General features: G+C 46.9%; 1 protein-coding gene across 1 annotated transcript; it reads left to right on the top strand.

The window, feature by feature from the left end:
• Window positions 1-773: 773 nt before the first annotated feature.
• TMEM114 (transmembrane protein 114) lies at window positions 774-22,024 on the top strand. The gene is made up of 6 exons (XM_080981866.1): window positions 774-934; window positions 3,509-3,846; window positions 4,893-4,973; window positions 10,957-11,094; window positions 12,155-12,986; window positions 20,433-22,024. The coding sequence occupies exons 2-5, from the start codon at window positions 3,663-3,665 to the stop codon at window positions 12,385-12,387; spliced, it is 636 nt and encodes a 211-aa protein (XP_080837992.1). The 5' UTR covers window positions 774-934; window positions 3,509-3,662; the 3' UTR covers window positions 12,388-12,986; window positions 20,433-22,024.
• The last annotated feature ends 1,455 nt before the right edge of the window (window positions 22,025-23,479 follow it).

Here is a 23,479-nt window from a genome sequence, read left to right as displayed (position 1 = left end):
TGTGATGGGCAAATGCAATATGGCTCAAGCTTGCTCCCCCTCATATATTTTATGTGCATGGTGTGCACCAAATGGCAGAGCCAGCCCAAGACATTTTGCTGCTGGAGAAATCAGGACAGATAAAAGAAAGTTGTTATTCACACAGCATATAGTTAAACTATGGAACTTGCTTCTGCAGGAGGCAGTGATGGCCACCAACTTGGATGGCTTTAAAAGAGGATTGGACAGATTCATGGAAGAGGAGAAGACCAATAATGGCTGCTAGGTCATAGGCATTATTCTGAATACCACTTGCTGGAATCTGCAGGAAGAAAGAGTTGTTCTGGTGTTCAGGTTCAGCTTACAGGTTTCCCTTTGGGGCATCTGGCTGGTCATTGTGAAAACAGGATACTGGAATTGATGGGCCATTGGCCTGATCCAGTAGGGCTCTTCTTATGCTCTCATCACATGCCAATACTAGCAAATCATGTGTTAATACTAGCAAATGGGATCATGTCCTCCACTGCACCTGAGGGCAGGTGGGTAATCATGGGATGCAGAGGGCGGCAGGACAGACTGCATGGCATGCATATCTTTGCCTTCCAGCAGAAGGTGTCTCAGGTGGAACAGCTGGGGAGCTGCCCCTATCACCCCCTATTTTCTGCTGCCTGAGGCAGCTGCTACATTCTGCATAGCCTTAAGACTGGTCCCGCCAACATTATACAGGCTGAGAAGGTTCATTTTGTTGACAGCATATCACAGAACACTTGTTTTCTCCCACTAAGTATATATTTAACCAGTGAGGCAAACACCTGACATTCAGGAACTTGTCAATGAAGGGATTCCCCAGCAACAGACTAGTACCACAGAATAAAAACTCCACTCAGATATGGAACTTGGAGGATATGACAACCTGTAGTATGTGTTCCAAGACTTCCTATCTCTCCTCTCTCAGGTGCAGTGCTCTGTTTACTGTTGGTAGGTTTGTGGTGGGTAATCTTTTAGAATCTTTGGTTAGTCTGAGCTCGTGAGAAATCAATCTTCATTATGAAAACTGTTTTAGTGTGGCAGTATCTGCTCTTTGGAACTCCCCGCCTATTTACATCAGGCAGGTGGCTTCACTGTACCCCTTTCAGCACCTGTTTTTAAATATTTTTCTTCTTAACTGTTTTCACTGGTCCTTTCAATATTTTTTGCCACCTTGAGCTCACTGGGAAAAAGGCAGAAATGTAATTACAGGAACATAGGAAGCTGCCTTCTACTGAGTCAGACCATCGGTTTATCTTGCTCAGTATTGTCCACACTGACTGGCAGCAGCTCCCCAGGGTTTCAGTCAGGAAGTCTCTCCCAGCTGTACCTGGGGATGCCAGGGATTGAACTTGGGACATTCTGTATGCAAAGCAGATGCTCTACCACTGAGCTACAGTCCCAAATGAATAAATATAGCACCTCAGATGCTTTTGCTGCTGCCCTCACATCTTTAGGCAGAATCAGATGTGATATTCCATGTTAAGAAGCATAACGTAAGATGTAGTTTCATCCTGAAGCTCTGGTCACTGCCCTTAACTCTCTGGCCATGAGGGATTTGTAGATGCATCTGGTTATCAGAGAAGACATATGTGCAACAAATCCTGTTCTGACTTCAGGTCTTGCTCTGACTTCTGTTTCACAAGCACAGGTTGAAACAGTCCCTGCTGACTTAAATGTCTTAGAAGCTGATTAGAAGTGCCATCAAGCACCTGACTCACCACTCAGCTGAGTCAGAGAACTTGGATGGTAAGCCAATTGATTTCAGTAGCAGCCATTGTGGTCTGCTTGTGTCGAACCACACAATGGTCAAGTCTCAGTCAGCTCATGGCTGTGAACCCTATGTCTTACCTCCACTGTCAGAGGCAGTAATCCCAGCTACTAATCCTACTCTTGAGCTCCCTGCCTTCTACCCTTTGTGTCCCAGTGGGCAGCAGCAACCACTGCCTACAAGAAAAGGATCCAGCCACTGCTGCCTCCCAGCACCCACTGCCTGAGGCAGTTGCCTCACTTTGCCCAATGATAGGGCTGTTTCTGAGTGCCAGTGATGGCACTGAAATTGAAATTAGCTATTTGGTGCCTTCTTCTCTCATGACAAGTGCTTCAGTTTTTTGAATAAGCAAGTGATTGAAGACAACAACAATAATGCTTTGAGTTCTTTTGAGAAAAAAGGTGGTAACCTATTGTTACAGGCTGCCTCAATCTCTGAGTGGTGTGAGATCCCATGGTCTTTGCACTTAACTAGGGTTTGTGTTGCTTTTGGAATGAGGCACAACAGAAACTATGGTGTCTTTATGACATATGGTTTTACTTACACATATATACAGCCTGAGTGTAGGATGGAGGGGTGTACAGCATTCTTAGCAACTTATGCCATAAATGCAGCAGCAACCTATCCAAACAGGCAGCCAGGATTGCCCTGAACCTCGGGTTCAAAACAGCAGCCAGGATGGTTCAGAGCTGCTTTGTAACAGCCTGCTCTAGTCTGTCTGAGGCTAAGTTGGTTCGGACTTTAAACAAAACTGTGACTCTCTTATTACGACACCTGTATGGTTTCATGTGTGTTGCTCCCATCAAGTGAATTTATACAACTTCCTCATATTGAATAATCCCATTAATAAATCTACCTCAGTCTCCTGACCAGTTTATTCTGGCTGAGCAGGTCATGCCTCTCCAGGCTCTCACACCGTGGCCATGCAAGGCACTTCTCAGCAAGTTGGCATATAATCTGCTGCACTGAAACAATCTGTGCACTACCATGGACAACCCATACATTATTAGGGGGTACAAGCGATAATATCTAAGCTGTAGACCTGAAGAACAGCAAAGTACAGAATGACTTTTCACACATGGCACTGAAGATGCCTTTAAGTTTCTGACATAATATAATAATGTGCACATTTTGGAATGCCATTAAGATGGGATGGGAAGCATCAGAGAGAGACTTTTTTTCAATGAAAAGTACAGATTGATCTTTCCAGGCTCTAACATCTAATTATACACCCAAGAAATACAAAGGAGAGTCCTTTGGAGATCATGTGTGGATATGCCCTGACCATCTCTTTGTAGGTCTCCCTATTCCCTTGTTGCAAATTCCTTCTTGCAACCTCCCTGCAGCTTAAAAGAGCTGGATTTACTCATTGCTCCCTGGGCACTGTCTGTGGTGCTGATCTCTGACGTCCTTCTCCTCCTCCTTTCTTGTATTCAGGAGAAAAAAGCTGTTGGATAATTATTGCCTGAACAAGAAGCCGTTTGGTACTTTGATGGGCTAGAGTGGGCTTCTTCAACCATGCGCTGTGCATGTTTACTCATTTGGAGGGTGACTGAGTGAAGTGCAAAGAAGGGGGGCCAAGGACTGTCATAAGTACCTCTTATTCAAAAGCGGGAACCAACTGGCTATGACTTTCCATGCTGGGAGGAAAAGACAGAGTAAATAAAGGGAGAGAGGGACAGATTGGAGGCAGGGTTTAATTAATTATGTGTGGATTTTCCTGACCACCAGGCTGTTATTACCGCCGTTTGGACTGCAATTCATCTGTTGGGCACCCTGGGAATCATATCCAGAGGACCAGCTTGTTATCAAGGGATGAAAACAGTGGTTCAGTTCTTTCAGTCTTAGGACCAAGGCAGCAGGTGGCAGCCTGAAGAAAATTGCCATGAAAGTCAGACTGAACGCCGTCTCCCTCTTGGCAGCCTTGGCTGGCGTGGTCAGTTTCAGCTTCCTGCTGGTGGCTATCAGCACTGACTTTTGGTACCTTATTGATGCTTCTAAGCTGCAGAAGCTCCTCAACCGCACAGACAGCCTGAGCTCCCATTCAGGGCTCTGGAGGACGTGCCAAGGTAAGTAACCCCTGGTTTCCTCTTGAGCTTTGGTGGGTTAGGCTCACAGGAGAGTGCCTTAGACCGAGTCAGACCATTGGTCCACCTAGAGCTCAGTACGGTTTACACTGACTGGCAGTGGCTCTCCAGGGTTTCAGGCAGGGAGTCTACCTGGAAATGTCAGGGATTGAGCATGGGATGTTCTGCAAAGCAGGTGATCTACCTCTGAGCCATGGCCCACTGACATAAGTTGAGCTCTTTGGGAAAAGTCTCTTCCTAAAGGGAAATACTCACTTCCTTTAATTGGCTGGCTGGGCAGACCCCATCCCACCAACTGTCTCGCAAGGTATCCCACCACATGGCTGGTAGATGGGCTTATTTTATTTTCCAACCATGCTTTAGTCACATCCTACCTTTCCTCCAAGGAGCTGAAGGTGGTGTATAGATCTCCCCACTCTGTTTCATCATCACAACACCCCTGTGAAGTAGATTAGGCTAAGTGATAGTGACTGGCCCAAGATCACCCAGTGAGCTGCATGGTTGGGTGGATATTTGAATCCTGGCCTCCCAGGTCCTAGACCAGAACTCAAACCACTTCCCTACCTTGACACTCTTTATAGGTGAAAGGAAAGGAAACAAGCATTGGAGAGACAGGACATTCCCAGAAGGAGTCCTTATTCTAAACCTGCTGGTTGCAGATCACTACATTGGTAAATAAAGGATGAGTGCTGGCAAATTAGTTAGTGATGGTTAGGATTAAGGGGCTAAGCCTCCAGGGTGGAGTTCTGAAAGGCATAAATGCTATCCATGTTGAAATCCATGGATTTGACTGCTGCAGTCAAGCAATTGTTAAAGACCAGTCTCATAGAACTGTCCTGTGCTGGGAGGTTGTGTCAAGAAGAAGTGGAGCTGCATGTTCTACTTGGTTTAGCAACCAGATTAATCAACTTGATCCTTCAGGTTGATTAATCAACGGTGGTGAAATGGAAAATTTGTAGTAAGAAATTATCTATTGAATTCTGAATAAATGTTTCATGGTCTTTCCCTTTCTTTTCTTTCTCTTCCAGTTAATAGGACCTGTTTCAATTTGGTAAACCCCTTTAACCCTGACATATCAAATATCACCACATCACACAAGCAACTCTTAAGTAAGTGGCTTTAAAAATGTACCAAAATTCATATTTTAGGATAAAATGTGTTCAGAAATGCATATGTTGATATAAAACAAGTATTTATATATGTGTGATATCTGAGTATGTCTTTAAATAAAAAATAGTACCTAAAAAAATCCCAGATTAATGTGGAAATAGGATGAAACGGACATACAAATGTTTTTGTTGTTGTCGGCATCCATCTGTCTCAAGAGACAATGGAGTGCGCCTCTGGGGTGAAGTCAAACTGCTGTGTTAGCAGCACCAAATTGACCTCTGTGGGGCTCAAGCCTGGACAGGTGTATGGAGGTCCTGGGCTGCCCAGATGTTAGGATGCTGTCAGCAGCTCCTGGCTGGTTGCCTAGGAAAGTATAAAGACAAGGAAAAGTATCTTACAGACCTTTTTTATTTCAATCTTTACAGAAAGAGGCTAGAGAACCTAGCCTCTTGGATAATGGCGTTGTCCCAAGTGAATCTCCACCTCCTCATCTCTTCCACTTCCTCATTTGTCATTCTCATCATCTCCTCTACGAGTGCTGCTATGTACCTATGTCTTTGAGTTCTTTGTTCTCCTACTTTTAAGGCTCACCAGGTTTTGGGAGATGGAGGGCCTAGAATGCTTTCTAATGACGAGTCAGCTGGGTGTTGTTCTGGCTCTCCCATGATTTCCCAGCTTTTCTCCTCATCTGCCTCTGAGCTGTGACCTCTCTCAAACCCCTGTTGTCAATATATACTGTCTTCCTCTTCCTCCTCTCTGGAGGGGTCAGCATGGGGAGGTGGTCTCCACCATTCCTCTTCTGCCCAGTCCCTGACACTAGATGACAAGACCCCCTCTCTTGGCCTCATTGATGTGGTGGAAAGGAAAGCAGAGCAATATGTTTGGTACCAGCTTGGCTGCAGGAGTTGCTGGAAGGAGTTGTACATGGCGCTATCCCAACTGCCTTAGGGACTCCACTCCGGATTTGTGTAGGGTTTATTCCTTAGCCCTTTCTTCTCCCAAAGATATCCCACAAGGCAGCAGAGGTTTAGGATCAGAGTTTTTCTTCTCCTAGATGGGCCACCTTCCCAGACCTTCCCAGGTTGATGAGCCACATCTGCCCCGCACTTCCCTCTAGTCTACAGCATGTGCAGAAAACACCTTATTGACCGTTGGACCCACAATCGGTCGTGTCCATTCAATCTACCAGAGCCTGTCTTTGCATGCAAGGAAAGACTCTAGTTTACCCAGGGTTTGAGACCCAATGGCTACCCTCACCTGGTTTAGCTGGCCAGTCAAAGGCATTTCATGTGGTGTTACTGCTGTTGCATGCTGACAGCTTCTAGGAGCCACAGGTGAAGACTGAGAGCAAGGTGGGGACCAAAGGTGGACAAACTACCCCAGAAGGAGCATGACATGTCCCCCACCAGAGGTACTACCTTTCCCCTAACACCCCATACACCCACTTACAAATGTACACATGCAATATTTTAACAGACTGGACCCACCTCTTTCCAGTTATGGGGGCTGCCATCCCCCTTACTTGTAATGTCCCAGAATGGTGTTCTCTCTGGGGTATTTGGAGAGAAAAAAATGGTATGCATTCCCTCCCACCCCAAAATTAAGATTCAAGACAAATAAAAGAAAACACTTCTTCACATAGTGTATGTCCTATGTGATTTTCTCCTACAAGATGAGGCAGTGAGGCTTTTACCAGAGATTAGACAATGTTATGCAGGATATGGCTATCTGTGGCTGCTAGCCATGATGGCTGTGTTCTACCTTCACTGCCAGAGACATTGTGCACCTAAATTCCAGTTTCTGGGAAGCACAAGTGGGGAGAGTGATGCTGTTGCACTGAGATCCTGCTTCCCATGGGCATCTGTTTGCCATTGTGAAAACACGATGCTGGACTACAAGAGCCTTTGGCCTAACCTAGCTGCAGAGCTTTTCCTATGCTCTTATGAGCAAAATATTCCACCTAATTTTACCATCCAGGAATGGGGCCACAACATTCAGGGTCTGTTTGGACTCAGGCCTATCTCTAGAACCAAGGAGCAAAAGTCAGCATGCTTACCAGTTAATCAATCTAATCAATCAATCAATCAATCAATCATTCTAATCTTCATTACAGTCATAGACCAGCACAAGTAGGGTGGGAGTACAATCATTTAGAATCTGTAAAACGTTTTAGAAAGCTAAAAAGTATTAAAACAGAAGGTATAGCTAAAGGACTATAAGAATCTAAAAGAAACTAAAAAAAATCTAAAAGAAGGGTTAGGAGCATAAAACGGATGTGGAAGAGCATAAAGGTTAGTATATAAAAGACTATAACTAACATAGGGACGCGGGTGGGGCTGTGGGCTAAACCACAGAGCCTAGGACTTGCCGATCAAAAGGTCGGCGGTTTGAATCCCCGCAACGGGGTGAGCTCCCATTGCTTGGTCCCTGCTCCTGCCAACCTAGCAGTTCGAAAGCACGTCAAAGTGCAAGTAGATAAATAGGTACCGCTCCAGCGGAAAGGTCAATGGCGTTTCTGTGTGTTGTTCTGGTTTGCCAGAAGTGGCTTAGTCATGCTGGCCACATGACCTGGAAGCTGTGCGCTGGCTCCCTCGGCCAATAAAGCAAGATGAGCGCTGCAATCCCAGAGTCGGTCACGACTGGACCTAATGGTCAGGGGTCCCTTTACCTTTACCTTTATAACTAACATGCTTACCAGAATCAAGAGTAAATGTGAAAATGCAAAGGCGAGCAATTGTGAGCTTACCTACCCATTTAGCTGTACCCAATCTTTCCGGCTATATATCTATACAGTGGTACCTCGGGTTAAGAACTTAATTCATTCCGGAGGTCCGTACTTAACCTGAAACTGTTCTTAACCTGAAGCACCACTTTAGCTAATGGGACCTCCTGCTGCCGCTGTGCCGCAGGAGTGTGTAACATGAGAGTGGAGTGTGTAACATGAAGCGTATGTAACCTGAGGTACCACTGTATGGTCATTCTGCTAGTAAGCAAGATGGCTGCCTTGGAGTGGGTCAACCTATCTGCTAGTGGAGAACAATAACATAAGAGGACATAAGACAAGGGCCCACCAAACGCAATGCACTAGATAAATCCCCCAAGCAGAATCTGAGTACAACAGTGCTCTCCCTACTTGTGCTCCCCAGAAACTGGCATTGAGATGCCTACTGCCTCTGACAGAGGAGATAGATAGAACATATCCTTAAAGAAGAGTTTGGATTTGATATCCCGCTTTATCACTACCCAAAGGAGTCTCAAAGCAGCTAACATTCTCCTTTTGCTTCCTCCCCCACAACAAACACTCTGTGAGGTGAGTGAGGCTGAGAGACTTCAGAGAAGTGTGACTAGCCCAAGTTCACCCAGCAGCTGCATGTGGAGGAGTGGGGAATCGAACCTGGTTCACCAGATTACGAGTCCACTGCTCTTAACCACTACACCACACTGTCCCAAAGCCTAGTTGCCAAGTTCATCTAACCCTTTTTTTAAAGCTGTCCAAGTTGGTGGCCACCTTGACATTTTGTGGGAGTGAATTCTGTAATTTAACTGTACAGTGGTACCTCAGGTTACATACGCTTCAGGTTACATACGCTTCAGGTTACAGACTCCGCTAACCCAGAAATAGTGATTCAAGTTAAGAACTTTGCTCCAGGATAAGAACAGAAATCGTGCTCCGGTGGCGTGGCGGCAGCAGGAGGCCCCATTAGCTAAAGTGGTGCTTCAGGTTAAGAACAGTTTCAGGTTAAGAACAGACCTCTGGAACGAATTAAGTACTTAACCCGAGATACCACTGTATAAGAACTAAGTTGCAGCTTATGGCAATTGCTGCAAGCTCTTCCTATAATGATGTGGAAATGAGGTTTGGAAGTCAGCTCAAGGTTCACAGTTCTAGTATGCTAGTCAAAAATCTCCTCATGCCTAAGCTCGGTCTGTTGCAATAAGATGAAATGTGTTCATGAGTAAGCTTCCCACTGCAGTCTCTCTTTCTTGCATCATTTATCCATTGTTATGGGAAGCCACATTTTTCATCATCCCCTGTAGAAGAGCTGGAAGCAGCGATAGGTGGGAGGAAATCACAGCAGAACCTCTTGTTTTGGCCAGTTGCACCAATGTACTAAGGCAAGCACCTCTAACAGTTCTGGGAATTAGTATAATAGCATTCATTACCAACTCTTGAGTCTCTATTATTTATTGGTTTCCATAGTAGCTTTAAAAGACCAAGAGGGAAGCCAGGTTTTCAGTGCATGGGCAATTAGTACTGAAGAGAAACAAAGTGGAACTCAGAATCCAGCCACTCACTTACAAGGATGAAAATCTACTCTTCTACTCTTCTTTTTTTCAAACAGCAAGGCAGACTCTAGTCTTCTTAATTGAAACCCAGCATGTTCATTGCCAACATTTTAGGGTGATAACCATAGTCTCCAGTTGCGACGAAAATGCCTGGGACCTTCACAAAAACCCTTAAGCCCCACAGCTTCTCACTTTACCATGCAGAGTCCTGAATTCCCAGCTGCAAGCCTTTCCTCCCCCTCCTCTCAAAATACCTAAAATCTTTCTCCACCTTTTCATTCATTGCTCCTTCCATCTCCTGGCCAGGGAAAGAGAGAAGCTTTAGATGTACTGCTGCAGGTGGGGTCTGAGTTGGCTACAACCCAACGTAGACTCACCTTTAAACACAAACTGATTTGATTGTCTCTCCCCTGCTTACTTGAGGCCCAGGCTCAGGCCACCCAGGGCAGAAGACAAAAGAGGGAATTAGAAAGGCCTAGGAAAGTACTCTACACCTCTCTGTTTATTCAGCTGGTGGCACGATAGCTGGCAGGAAAGGTCATCAGAGAAGCACAGAAAGCTAATTGCACAGGAAGAAAGCAAACAACCGAGCAGTAGCTCCTAGGAAGCACCAGAGGGCTCTGAGGAATTTCCAGTTATCCATTAGCCCATTGCACATGAAAAAGACAAAAAAGACAGGAAAAGAGAAAACAGGCAAGAGCAGGAAGGGTCACTTACAGCAAAGAACAAATCACAAACAAGCACAGCTGGGAGACAAGGTACCCATTCTCTCCTCCAAAACATGTTTATTCAGAAGGAATCACAGCTCAGTGGGACTTCAGATTGCAGCCACCATGATATTTATGAAAACCAGGCATCTTATGACACCTCTAAAGATGGGCAGATGGATTGTGGCCTGGCGTCTGTGTGGATAGGGGAGCTCCAGCCCTGATGGATTTTGTCTTTTTTTAACAAATTGTTCTCTTACCACCAGGGATTGACAAGTATGTCAGTTTCAGTTTCTCATTTCCCCCCATCTTAAATTCATTTCTCCATATTTCCACCGCAACTTCTAAGGGGGAAAATTAATGAAAATTCTTTATCATTTCACTTCAAATTTCTCCTAATAAATGTGGTGTTTGGTGTTTGGACCGACTAATACATTTTTTTTGTATTGCAAAATTGGAGAAGCATGAATTTGGAAGGAGAGCTGCCCTTTGGTTTGCATATAGGCCCTCAAACTGCAAATTAGGTGGTTTCTCGTTGAAATGAGAACAATGGAGAAAAGGGCATTACAAAATCTAGACTGTAACCAAGTTAATAAAGTCAGAAAAGAAAATGCCAAGAAGCTTCTAAGTGCAGATCCCTCAGATTTAAAAAATAAATAAATGCAGAGATACAGTATTTAAAGTAAGAAAAAGAGAAAACAATTAAGAAATCCTTATGTTGGAGTACACCAAAGGGACTTTCATTTTGTTGTTTGAAACATTTGTATAAGCAATCAGGATTACTGTCTGCAACAAATGTGTCTCTGCAACTATTTCCTCTAGCTATTCTTAGTTTACATGTAAGTTTCTCTTGAAGGGCTACGTGACAAAAACTTTCATACCACGCTGTTAAATTAGGTCCTTTGAGATCCTTGCAAAAAGTGGCAATAGCCATATGTATAAGGACAGTACTTGGCAAATGTGACCGATCGATTTTGTTTCCCTCCAGATATGCATGGGGCAGTTGTGATCCTGCTACCTCTTAGCCTCATCTTGTTGATCTTTGGAGCAATGACGGGCTTCATCAGTATCCTTGCACAGGCTTACTTCCTCCTTATGTTCACTGGCCTCCTCTTTCTCCTTGGAGGTATGCCATGGAGCTGCTATGGATTTGGGGGCGGGGCGGGAAACAATTCCTTGCACTTTTAGACTATCCTTAATTCCACAGAAGCTGAAGGCAAGGTAACCTTCCCCATGCACCATGGCCTGCAGACTGAATATGGCCTGACAGGTCCCAGACTTGCCAGCCCCCAAATTTTATCTCTTGATCTGATCAGGAGATAAAGCTCTCTGCTCTTTAGAGGGCAATATCTAAAGAGCAGGCAGAATGATTTATCTCCCTGATTGGCACATAAAATATCCCTCTGGCTGCTCTTTAGATAGAATCGCTGAAGGACAGTTGGATGGATCTTTTATCTCCAATCTCAGCACCAAGCACTGCAGCACTGAGTTCAGAGATAAGCCCTCTTCTTGCTCTTTATGAGTAAAAGGTAGTGTCCACCCTCACTCTAGTACTGCCCTTTACTCTTAAATAGCAGGCAGAGACCATATAACACCGGTCCTGAAAGACCTACATTGGATCCCAGTAATTTTCTGAGCACAATTCAAAGTGTTGGTGCTGACCTTTAAAGCCCTAAACGGCCTCGGCCCGGTATACCTGAAGGAGCGTCTCCACCTCCATTGTTCAGCCCGGACACTGAGATCCAGCGCCGAGGGCCTTCTGGCAGTTCCCTCCCTGCGAGAAGTGAGGTTGCAGGGAACCAGGCAGAGGGTCTTCCTGGTAGTGGTGCCCGCTCATGGAAGCCCTCCCATCAGATGTCAAGGAAATAAACAACTATCTGACTTTTAGAAGACATCTGAAGGCAGCCCTGTTTAGGGAAGTTTTTAATATTTGATGTTTTATCGTGTTTTTAATATCCTGTTGGGAGTTGCCCAGAGTGGCTGGGGAAACCCAGCCAGATGGACAGGGTATTATTATTATTATTATATATTATTTACTGTATAAAGGTAAAAGCCGCTTTCATTGCCCCACCCGCTTTTGCCTCTAGCTCCACCCACCCCTAGAAAGTTGCCCTGAATGGAATGTGGTCCCCAGACTGGAAAAGGTTCCCTTCTTCAGACTCCTTCACAGCTTGTCTCTCTTTCAGCTCTCATCACACTGGCCGGGCTCAGCATCTACATCACCTACTTTGCTGCAGGCTTCAGGGAAGCCATTCTCCTCTTGGGAAGGAAGAACCTTCTGGACATTATCAACATCCGGTTTGGCTGGTCTCTGGCCTTTGCCTGGCTTTCCTTGGCTACTGAGATCCTCACTGGGCTAGCTTTCCTCCTGATGGCCAGGATGGTGGATATTAAGCAAAGGCAGGATTGCACCATATGAGGTCATCAAACACCACAGCCCATCCGGGTCAGTGGGTTTTGACACCACCAGGTTTCCATCTCTCCCTACTTTCTCTTTCTTATTTTGAGCCACCTGCTGGCACTTAAAAGTGAGTGACTTCTAAGTCAAAGGATGGCTTGTCTTGCTCTCCCCTTGGCCTTTTTTCTTCCATGCACTTATAATTTTGGTTAGCAGATGAGTGGCCTTCTGGAAAGAGGGTCTTGTGCAGATCTAGGCTCCTTCTGTCAGTGGCGAGGAAATAAAATATGATGTATGAAAAGGAAAATTCCTGGATGCCAAGATCCAGGTTTGGGGCAAGTAGTCTTTGGGGAGAGAATCTCTGCAGAGATTTAAAACCACAAAACATGCAGCAAAATGAAGTGTGGAAATATAGGTTTTTAGACTATAATACATGCCCTTTTAAGTTCCAAAATAGTTCCCTCTTCCGCCAGCACAAAAGGGCTTGTAAGAGCCATGCGGTCTGAGCTTGGATCAACCAGCTCAGACATCTTCACATGCTGAGCTTCTCTGGTAGACTGAAGATGAAGAAAGGCCTTGATCACCTTCCTCCCAAGGTGAGGGGGAATAACCTAGTTTGGGTGTGAGATTACAGTGGTACCTTGGGTTACATACACTTCAGGTTACATAAGCTTCAGGTTACCGACTCCGCTAACCCAGAAATAGTTCTTCAGGTTAAGAACTTTGCTTCAGGATGAGAACAGAAATCGTGCTCCGGCAGCGCGGTGGCAGCAGGAGGCCCCTGTGATGGGACGATGAGCTGCTTGTGCGTAAAATCCAAGTCCCTCAGAGTTTGGTCATGTTTGCAAACCTCTGTCTGTAACGGAGCCCCTTAAACATGGCTCTGTCAGTCGCTTGCAGATTCCGACAGTGGTTGCTTTCGGAATCGCTTCCAACATAAAAGCTCCTTAACGGAAACACGTCTTCTGGACTCTCTGCGTGACAGTTTCCGGCGAGGAGTGGGTGTCCCTACAGGAGGTCCTGAAACCTCCCCACTGTTTTCGCTGGAAGTGTCTCGGAGCCATCCCTCCTGCTCACTTTCCCTCAGCTCAGCTCTTCTCCCCCTACTGGTTCCCTCTTCAGCTGCTGAGTCTCTCCCAACCTGTGTGAGCCCTTCCACCTCCCTTCCTTCCGATGGCAGTTCCCTGACATCCACCTCCCCTCCAGGGCCCCCTTCACCCCCTCCCGCCCCCTCCCCTATGGGCGGTGAGGAGGCAAAACCCCGGAAGGAACTTCCTTCACCTTCCGATGTCTCGAACACTTCTCTCCACCTGTTGCGGTTCCTGGTCTCGAAGTACTCCTCCTCCTCAGAGTCCATCTCCCCTTCCCCTTCCGAATCCGTGAATCCTTCCAACTCCTCCTCCTCATCGGTGGTCCCAAAGTATTCCCTCCGGAACCTCTCCACAGGCTGAGGTTTCCTTGGGAACCTTTGATGGAACGTTTCTATCAATACCTCGTCATTGATATCTTCTGCCATTACCCAAGTGTTTTCTGACTCCGGTTCTCCTTCCCACGCTACCAAATACTCCACCTGATCCCCCTTCCACCTGGCGTCGAGGATTTCTGCCACATGGCTGCTGCATTCCCTTTCTTCTATGATCGGTCCCCGAGTGGACATCCCTTCTCGTCCCCCCTCATACGGTGACAGTAACGACCTGTGAAATACTGGGTGCAGTTTCATGTGGTTGGGTAACCGGAGCCTGAAAGCCACTGGGTTGACTTGTTGAATGACCTCAAAGGGACCCAACCTCCTGGGTCTTAATTTCTTACAACCTCCTTTGAACGGCAACCCTTGGGTTGACAGCCACACCCGATCTCCCACCCTTATGGTTTCACCTTCCCTTCGGTTCTTGTCTGCCTGCCTCTTGTATTCTTCCTTCGCCCTTTCTAAGTTGAGTTGGAGCTGACGATGGATTGCTTCCATTTCTTCTACAAAATGCTCGGCTGCCGGGACGCTCCATCTCTCCCCTCCTCCCCCTGGGAATGCTCTGGGATGACACCCATAATTAGCCAAGAAGGGGCTCATCCCTGTGGACACATTCTCTGCATTGTTGTAGGCAAATTCCGCCAGCGCCACTTCTCTACCCAGTCATTCTCTCTGTCATTGACATAACACCTCAGGTATTGCTGGAGGACACCGTTTGCTCTTTCCGCCTGCCCGTTGGTTTCAGGGTGCCGGGCAGTCGAAAAGTTGACCTCCACCTGCAGTAAGCTCATGAGCTTCCTCCAGAACCTGGAAGTAAATTGTTTTCCCCTGTCTGAGACCACCCTCAATGGCACCCCGTGCAACCTAAAAATGTGTTCTACAAATAACTTCGCTGTCTCTTCCGCCGTGACTGCATGCGAACAGGCTACAAAGTGGCACATCTTTGTTAGTAGGTCTACCACCACCATGATGGCTGTTTTCCCCTTGGACTTCGGCAGATCAGTCATAAAATCTATCGACACTGCCTCCCAAGGTCGTTCTGGGGTTGGTAAGGGTTCTAATAGCCCCGCCGGCGCCCGCCTCTCCCCTTTGGCTCGCTGGCATTGCTCGCACCCTCTTACATACTCCCGTACATCTTCCCTCACCTTAGGCCACCAAAATTCCCTGGTGACCAACCACATGGTTTTGTGTTGTCCAAAATGCCCCGCTGTGGGGCTGTCGTGCAACTGCTTGAGTACCCTCCCCCTTAAGTCTCCTTCAGGGATATACAGTGCCCCTTTGTAATACAAAGCTCCATTTCTTTCCTCGAAACCCCCTGGTTCCTCTCCCTCACCCCTAAGACCTCTGAGCTTATTCTGGGCGTATTCATCATTCTCTGTTTCCTCTACCAGTTCTCTTTGCCCCACCAATGCCGCCCCACACACCCAGCGGTCCTCTGGGATGACATGTCTCTCTTCAGGTGCCCCCTCCCCTTCCAAATATTCAGGTTTGCGTGAGAGAGCGTCCGCCCTAACATTTTCTGGACCTGGCACATAACAAATTTCAAAGTGGAATTTGGAGAACTCCTGGGCCCATCGCACTTGCCGTTGGTTGAGCACTCGTGCCGTTCTCCAATACTCTAAGTTCTTGTGGTCCGTGCACACTTGCACCTTATGTTGTGCCCCAATTAATAAATGCCTCCATCTCCTGAACGCTTCATGAATGGCAAGTAGTTCTCGGTCATACACCGTGTAGTTCCTCTCAGATTTGTTCAGCTTTCGCGAAAAAAAGGCACACGGTCTCCACTCTGACTCCTCCTTCCCAGGCTGCAGAAGCACCGCCCCCACAGCCCGGTCTGATGCGTCCGTCTCCACTCGCATCGGTTTTTGTAAATCCACATGCAGGAGCTGTTCTTCCGAAGCGAACGCCCTTTTCAGTTCCTCAAAAGCTCGCTCCGCCTCCGCCGTCCAAACGAATTTCCTCTTACTGCTGAGACAGTCCGTAATGGGAGCCGTCAAGTGGGCAAAATTTCTGATGAACTTCCGATAGAAGTTTCCAAATCCAAGGAATCTTTGCACATCCTTCCTTGTTTTCGGTGTTTTCCATTCCAGTACCGCTTGGACCTTGCCAGGATCCATGGCCAATCCCTTGTCCGACAAGCGGTACCCCAGGAATTCCACCTCCTTGGCATGAAACTGACACTTCTCTAGCTTCACCCACAGCTGATTGGCTTGCAGTCTGCCCAACACTTCCCTGACGTCTTTTACATGCTGCTCCTCAGTCTCTGAATATACTAACACGTCATCTAAGAAGGCCACACAATTCTTGTAAAGCAAAGGCCCCAGGACGTGGTTCATAAACGATTGAAAGCACGCGGAGCCTCCTTGTAGGCCGAAGGGCATAACTAAATATTCAAATGCCCCCAAAGGGGTGAACATGGTGGTTTTCCATTCATCCCCCTTCCTTATTCGTATCAGGTTGTACGCCCCCCTCAGGTCCAGTTTAGTAAAAATCTTTCCCTTCCTGACCCTTGTCAAAATGTCATCAATTCTGGGCATCGGGAAAGTCACTGGTTCTGACACTGCATTTAAGGCCCTGAAGTCCACTACAAGCCTGGGTTTGTCCGTGTTTTTTTTGTCCACAAAAAACACTGGGCTGCCCCCCACCGCCCTGGACTCTCTGATGAACCCTCTCTTCAGGTTCTTGTCAATGAACTCCCTTAGCTCCTGCATCTCTCTGTCTGACATGGCGTACAGCTTGCCTACAGGGAGCTGTGCCCCAGGGAGTAAATTGATTTGACAGTCAAAGGGCCTATGTGGGGGTAGTTTGTCTGCCTCCCTCTCGCTGAAGACGTTGCTCAGGTCGGCGTATTGTTGGGGAACCTTCCCCTTCTCCGTTACTTCCGTCCCTGCTAGAGTGGCTCTGGCCCCTCCTTGAGCCTCCCGCTCTTTGCAGTGTTCTAGACAATGTGCTGACCCAAAGGAGACCACTCTCTGATGCCAGCCCACTAGCGGATCATGTAACGCTAGCCAGCTCATCCCCAAAATAATGGGAGCTCCTCCCAAGGTAGCCACATTAAACGCTATTAGCTCAGTGTGTCTTGCTACCCTCATTATCATTGGGACGGTCTGCTGGCTGACTTCTCCTCCCAGCAGCTCCCTTCCATCGATCGTGGTCACCTGCAAAGGGTTACTTAAAGGGATAGTCTGTATCTGGTGCTCAGCAGCAAACTCCTTACTCATGAAATTGCAGGAGCTGCCTGAGTCCAATAGCGCCTTTATCTTTAGTGGGTGTCCGTTAGGCAGCTCTAGTAACACCTCTATCACTAGGGCGGGTTTAGGAGGTTCCGGCGTGGGCACTTTCACTGCTCTTTGGCCTGGCTGCTGTGCCCCGACGGTGGCAGCCAGGCGTTGGCTTTTACTTGCTCCGGTACCTTTTCCTCCCTCTCCCCAACAGCTCCCGCCATTCCTTGCCATTCCTTTCTTTGGGGGCAGACTCTGGCAAAATGACCTGGCTGTTGGCAGAGATAACATTTCTTGGCGCCCTTTCCCTCCTTCTTCCGCTCTTCACTGGGCTTTGAAACTGCGTGCGCGCGCGCTGTTCCAATTTCCATCGGCTCTCCCGGCGGGAACGGTGGCTCTGGAATCTCTGGAATGCGAAGCTCCCTCCAACGTTCCCCCTTCCCTTCCCGCCTCTCCAAGGCTCTCGCCTCTTGGCGCGCTCCTATGGTCAGCGCTGATTTGGTCAGCTGGTCCATAGACTCCACCCTGGGCGCCCGGGAAAGTTCATCCTTTACCGCCGAAGCAAGCCCTTCTTCAAAGAGCATTTGAATGGGTTCCGCCGATAGATCCCACCCCAATTTATGGATCAACATGGTAAACTCAGTCCAGTACTCACGCACAGATCTTTTTTTTTTAAATAATATTTATTAAAATTTTCAAAAATACAGAAAGTAAAAATTAAAATACATTCATAGCCCTATTTTCATATATCCACTTTCTGGGACTCCCCCCTTCCCCCACCCCTACCATATTCCTTTTTCATATTGTTGGCTCCACAAGCTCTCAGTTCTGATTAAAAACTTAATTTGTTTAAACCATTATTCGAATTTAAAATTTCTACACTCCTCATCAATACCCTTAATAAAACACAAAAAATTTCTTTCCCAGGGCCCACCCCATTTTCATTCCACAATTTCCCTTTTTTTTTAATAATAAAGACACCCCACATAATAGAAATATCAGAAATAAGAAATAAAAGGTATAATAGATAAAACAAAGCCAGTTCAATAAAAAGAAGTTGACAAGCCTTTGGATTTTAGTTCTCCCCCCCTGTCCCCGGTTCAATTTCCCCCTGACCACCAAACCATGTTATCCGCCTGGAATTCTTACAATCCATAAATCACCTATTTCCCCCAACTCCTTGCTGGTTTTTTTTTTTTTTTTCCTTTCATAGTTATTTTTAGAACACTTAACTTCAGATCTTTAATAAAGCTCCCCCCATTGTTCTTTCCAAATTGTAGTCCAGTTTCCTCTTGTTCCGCTGCTGAAACGTTCTAATTCAGAAGCTTAGTAAGTCTGCAGGGATTATTATTATTCAGGAACAAAAACTTGCGTTCAGTCCCTTCCTTTCTTCAATAGAAAATTCTATTGTCTCCTTTAGCTGAACACCCTGTAGACAAAATATTATTTCCATTTTGCAGCTTTCCCAGAAGATAACCAGTCCTGTGAAATTCCAATGGTATTTTTCCACTTACGACCATCTTTGTAATGTCCCGAAACTCCTCTAGGGGGATTGTTGTAACTTTGTCTTCTCTAGTCCAAAAGTCCGATTGTTATCCATGTTTTCGCCATTTTGTATCCAAGTTTTAACAAGTTATAGCAAATTGCAACAAATTTAGCCAGCAAAGTTCTCATAGTAAAATCCTCTCTGCTTTCCGACTTTGACAGCTACTTTGACAGCTGTCAAAATCTCCGACTCTTTTCACCAGGCTCTCTCTTCAATCACCCCGGTTCCCAGGGGGGGGGGGTTACGTTTCTTCTCCCTCAATTCATCCTCCAGCACAGTTCTTATGATTCCCCATCGTGGAATTCTTAGTTTTTATCAGCAATACAAATCTTTTTGGACCTTGGTTTCCCCGTCCTTGTCTTGGAAGGTCTACAATAGGGGGGGGGACTGACTTCCTTTTTGGATCCCCCCCCGCTCGTGTCCAATTCAAAAAGAAGTTCTTTTTTTCCCTCCTTTTAAACCCAGTTTCCAAATTACTCACGGGTTGTTGTCTAAAAGTCCGAATTTTCAATGGAAGAAGTCAGCGCTCTCCGCCGGATGGCATGCGGCTGCGCTCGGCAGGGATAGCAGAGGACTCAAAGCACCACGCTTCTCCCCGGCACCCGATCCGTAGCCTTTAAAAAGGCTCCTTCACGAGTCGGGAGGGCGCTAGCGGTGCCAGCCGAGTCTCCATGTCCACGACCCTCGTGGCCGTGGTTTTTAAGGGTCCCCGCATCGCCGGTGCGGTAGGACCCAGCCCCTGCCGAGCAGGCTCCCTCCGGAGCTCGGAGGGAGTCCGCCATTCGGCGATGGCGCCAACCCGGAAGTCCCAGTACTCACGCACAGATCGGCTCCCCTGTTTGCACGCCATTAACTGTCTGCGTACCACTCCCTGCTCAATATCGCTGGAAAACATCAAATCCATTGCACGAAAAAACTTCCTCGTATCCTTCAGGATGTCATTGTTTGTTGCCATCAGGGGCCTCACCCAGTCTTTCGCCCCCTTTTCGAGATGCCCAATCACAAAAGCCACCCGCGATTCCTCGTCGGGAAAGTCATCAAACTGCAGATTAAGGGCATATTGCATCTCTGTCCTAAAGGAATGATAGTCCTTGGGCTCCCCCCCAAACTTCTGCACCAATCCTGGCAACTTTCTGGCGAGCGGGGTGGTTTTTCCCTTCTCTGCATCTTGAGCCCTCCTCTCCTCGAGCCTCGCCGTCTGCAGCGCTAGCTGGACCTCCAACGCCCGGTACCTTTCCTCCAGGCTTGGACCCGCTCCAGCTCCTGCTTCTCCGGTTCCGGCTGGGTTGCTCATGATGCCTTCTCCTGCACAAACTGCTCACAGAGACTGTCGGAATGCTGTGATGGGACGATGAGCTGCTTGTGCGTAAAATCCAAGTCCCTCAGAGTTTGGTCATGTTTGCAAACCTCTGTCTGTAACGGAGCCCCTTAAACATGGCTCTGTCAGTCGCTTGCAGATTCCGACAGTGGTTGCTTTCGGAATCGCTTCCAACATAAAAGCTCCTTAACGGAAACACGTCTTCTGGACTCTCTGTGTGACAGTTTCCGGCGAGGAGTGGGTGTCCCTACAGGAGGTCCTGAAACCTCCCCACTGTTTTCGCTGGAAGTGTCTCGGAGCCATCCCTCCTGCTCACTTTCCCTCAGCTCAGCTCTTCTCCCCCTACTGGTTCCCTCTTCAGCTGCTGAGTCTCTCCCAACCTGTGTGAGCCCTTCCACCTCCCTTCCTTCCGATGGCAGTTCCCTGACAGCCCCATTAGCTAAAGTGGTGCTTCAGGTTAAGAACAGTTTCAGGTTAAGAACGGACCTCCGGAACGAATTAAGTACTTAGCCCGAGGTACCACTGTATCAGAAATCTGTAGTCCTGCAGAACAGGTGCCTACCCACCACTAGGTTATATATCTGTGTATTAAATGTCTCTAAATTCCACAAGCAGAAGCAATTCCTGTGGGCAGAATGGTTCCACTAATAGATCAGATGTAGATATAAATACAGTTGTAGAAAATTGCTTCTAACAGCAAAGTCAGATGGTGAGCACTGGCAGGAGCGTAGCAAAAATGGGACCACAAGGGAACAAGCAGAAACGACCCACATGTTTGATGGAACTTTGAGAGCTGCAGAAATACAAACAAAAATATTTTTTTAAGCCCCCAAAGCTTTTGGGGGAAACCCACTGGAAAATAACAACAATGCAGGGAGAGTAGAACATGTTGAATGACCACAGAATTTAGAGTGACAGTTTGAAAAGAACAGAAGAAAATAGAAGGGAGGCCGAGGTGGGATGCTTAGTTTATTGGAACACTGAATGTGAGCACTCCTTTGTGAAAGGAGATGAACTGCAACATTTACTTGCAAGCCCCCCTTTGTACATCTATACTGCCCAACATCTGCAGGTGCCTCCCAAGTCCTTGTGACATCAAAGAATGCTCACAAACATTCTACCTTCAAAGGGCAAAGGTCTGTATAATCTTGATGATATGAGCACTGGTTATATCAAGAAATACTGCTGCGTGCAAGACATCTGCTTTGGCAGAGGTGCTGCTTCTCTTCAAAGTGAGGTGTATGTGTGAGTTTGTGTGTAGCTGCCTGTGCCAGCCCTGGTGTATCCTGCAAAGACATCCTGCTGCACACAGGACACCTGCCAATACTATAGAGAAGGGGTGGCAACATGCTTTCAAGTTGGTTTCCACACCAGAAATAGCTCTGAAAGAAGAACTGTGGTCTTTGCTGACATCTCGTGGCAGGAGTGAGAAACTGAACAGCGAAAAGTAAAAAGAGAGGGTGCTGTATTTATCAGCTTCAGTTGGCAAGACAGCTAAGGCCATTCCTGGACCGCGGTAGCTTAGTCACTGTGGTCCTGGCACCCACAACCTCAAGACTAGATTACTGCAATGCAGTAATGTGAGGCTTCCCTTGGGCTTAGTCCAGAAGCTGCAGAATACAGCAGCTAGGTACTTGCCTAGGTCATCCCATTGACGCTGTGTAACACCTCTGCTGAGTGTGTTGCACACTGCCTGCCAATATGCTACTGGGCGTGATTCAAGGTTTTCTTTTTGCATTTAAAACAACTTGGGACCCAGTCATCTAGAGGCCTGCCTTCTTCAGAAATGACATTGTCCCAGAGGTGTGTTTAGTATGCACAAAGGAGCAGGCTTTTAGTGCTGCTGCATCAGCCCTCTGGAATCAATCATCTTGATATTTAGGCAGTTATGGAAGACTTTTGTTTGTTTGTTTAAGAAAGCTTTACCGTAATGTGACCCAGTCATTTTACGAAAAATTACTTTTACAACTATAGCAATGGCCTTAATTTCTTTTAGTTCAATGAGTCTGCAGTCTTTTGTGTTTTATCTTGTACTACCCCACTTTGGTGGCTTTTGGCTTGTGAAGTGGTTTCTAAATCAGCAAATAAATAAAATATGATGTAAGAAATCTGGCTAGATTCTCCAAAGTATGTTGGACCAACTCTCTATTCAATTAGGCCTGGAATATCACCGGTCTGCGAGTGTCTCTTTGTTTTGATGCATGTGTGTGTTCATCTTTGTCGAATCACAGAATTGTAGAGTTGGAGGGATCCCCAAGCCTCATCTAGTGCAACCCCCTGCAATGCAGGAACCACAGCAAAATTATCCTTGATAGATAGTCAACAGCCTCTGTTTAAAAACCTCCAATGGAGAGTCCATCACCTTCCAATGTAGCCTGTTCTACTGTCAAACAGCTCCTACTGTAAATCAAAGTCTGTCACAAGTAGCAGACTCCAGACTAGATTGTGTATGTGGCTGGCCACTGTGAGAACATGATTCTGGACTAGATGGGCCATTAACCAGGTTCTTCTTAAGTTCTTAGGCCTTAAGACTCAGACAACCAAGGGCTCAGATTCCCAGGTGAAGCAGAAAGGTGAGAGGCAGGAAGGCAGATGCAGGAACCCTTATATTTGCGTGCTCTCCTATGATTGGTGGCTTTTTCAATCCCCCGTGTCATTGATTGGAGGCATTCTCAATCCCCAGGAAGATGTGGATTGTGTCCCTTTTGTCTCTGGAACCCAATTGCTCCAGTGCAGGGATGGGGAACCTCTGGCCCTCTAGAACCACAGGTTCTAGATTCTGCAGTCAAGTGCATTTCAACTGTCTTATTCAGTCTAAGACCTCCACAGATAGTGAAGGAAATTTGTGGTTTCTATTTCCATGCTTTCCCCCACCCATGTGTGTGTGGTTTGCGCTTTTTTAAAAAAGGGTAAACTCTAGGGTAAAGGGGACCCCTGACTATTAGGTCCAGTCATGACCGACTCTGGGGTTGCGGCGCTCATCTCGCTTTATTGGCCGAGGGAGCCGGCGTACAGCTTCCGGGTCATGTGGCCAGCATGACTAAGCCGCTTCTGTCGAACCAGAGCAGCGCATGGAAACGCCCTTTACCTTCCCGCTGGAGTGGTACCTATTGATCTACTTGCACTTTGACATGCTTTCGAACTGCTAGGTTGGCAGGAGCAGGGACCGAGCAACAGGAGCTTACCCCATCACGGGGATTCAAACCGCCGACCTTCTGATTAGAAAGTCCTAGGCTCTGTGGTTTAACCCACAGCGCCACCCGCTAATTTCTTTAAATAAATTCAGTTGTACTTTTTTTATTATTTCAAAATCTTCTTCCTCCTCCTTTAAGCACAGGAGACAGAGAAAGAGGGAGGGAGGGAGAAGCTAAGCTGGGTTTCCTGTAACAGTATTTCAGTGTCAGTAGCGTCTCTCTCTCTCCACCTGCCCCCTGAAGCTCAGCATAATTCTGCCGACGACAGGGACCCTGGGACACCCACATCTGCTTCCTGAAGAATTACCTTCCTTTTCCCAGGCAACCTGGCCTCCTCAAATATTTAAAAGGCAATATTGTCTCGTTCGC

This window comes from Podarcis pityusensis (assembly GCF_964106645.2).
Source record: "Podarcis pityusensis genome assembly, chromosome: 14".
NCBI classification, from domain to species: Eukaryota; Metazoa; Chordata; class Lepidosauria; order Squamata; family Lacertidae; genus Podarcis; species Podarcis pityusensis.
This window is presented reverse-complemented; position numbering and strand designations above follow the sequence as displayed.

What these genes read in the sequence shown, in the direction of transcription:
- TMEM114 (XM_080981866.1), top strand. Translation starts at nt 3,663, where the DNA reads ATGAAAGTCAGACTGAACGCCGTCTCCCTCTTGGCAGCCTTGGCTGGC. An exon ending in GCTCTGGAGGACGTGCCAAG is followed by an intron (nt 3,847 to 4,892) that starts GTAAGTAACCCC and finishes TTTCTCTTCCAG; the next exon opens with TTAATAGGACCTGTTTCAAT. An exon ending in CCTCCTCTTTCTCCTTGGAG is followed by an intron (nt 11,095 to 12,154) that starts GTATGCCATGGA and finishes TCTCTCTTTCAG; the next exon opens with CTCTCATCACACTGGCCGGG.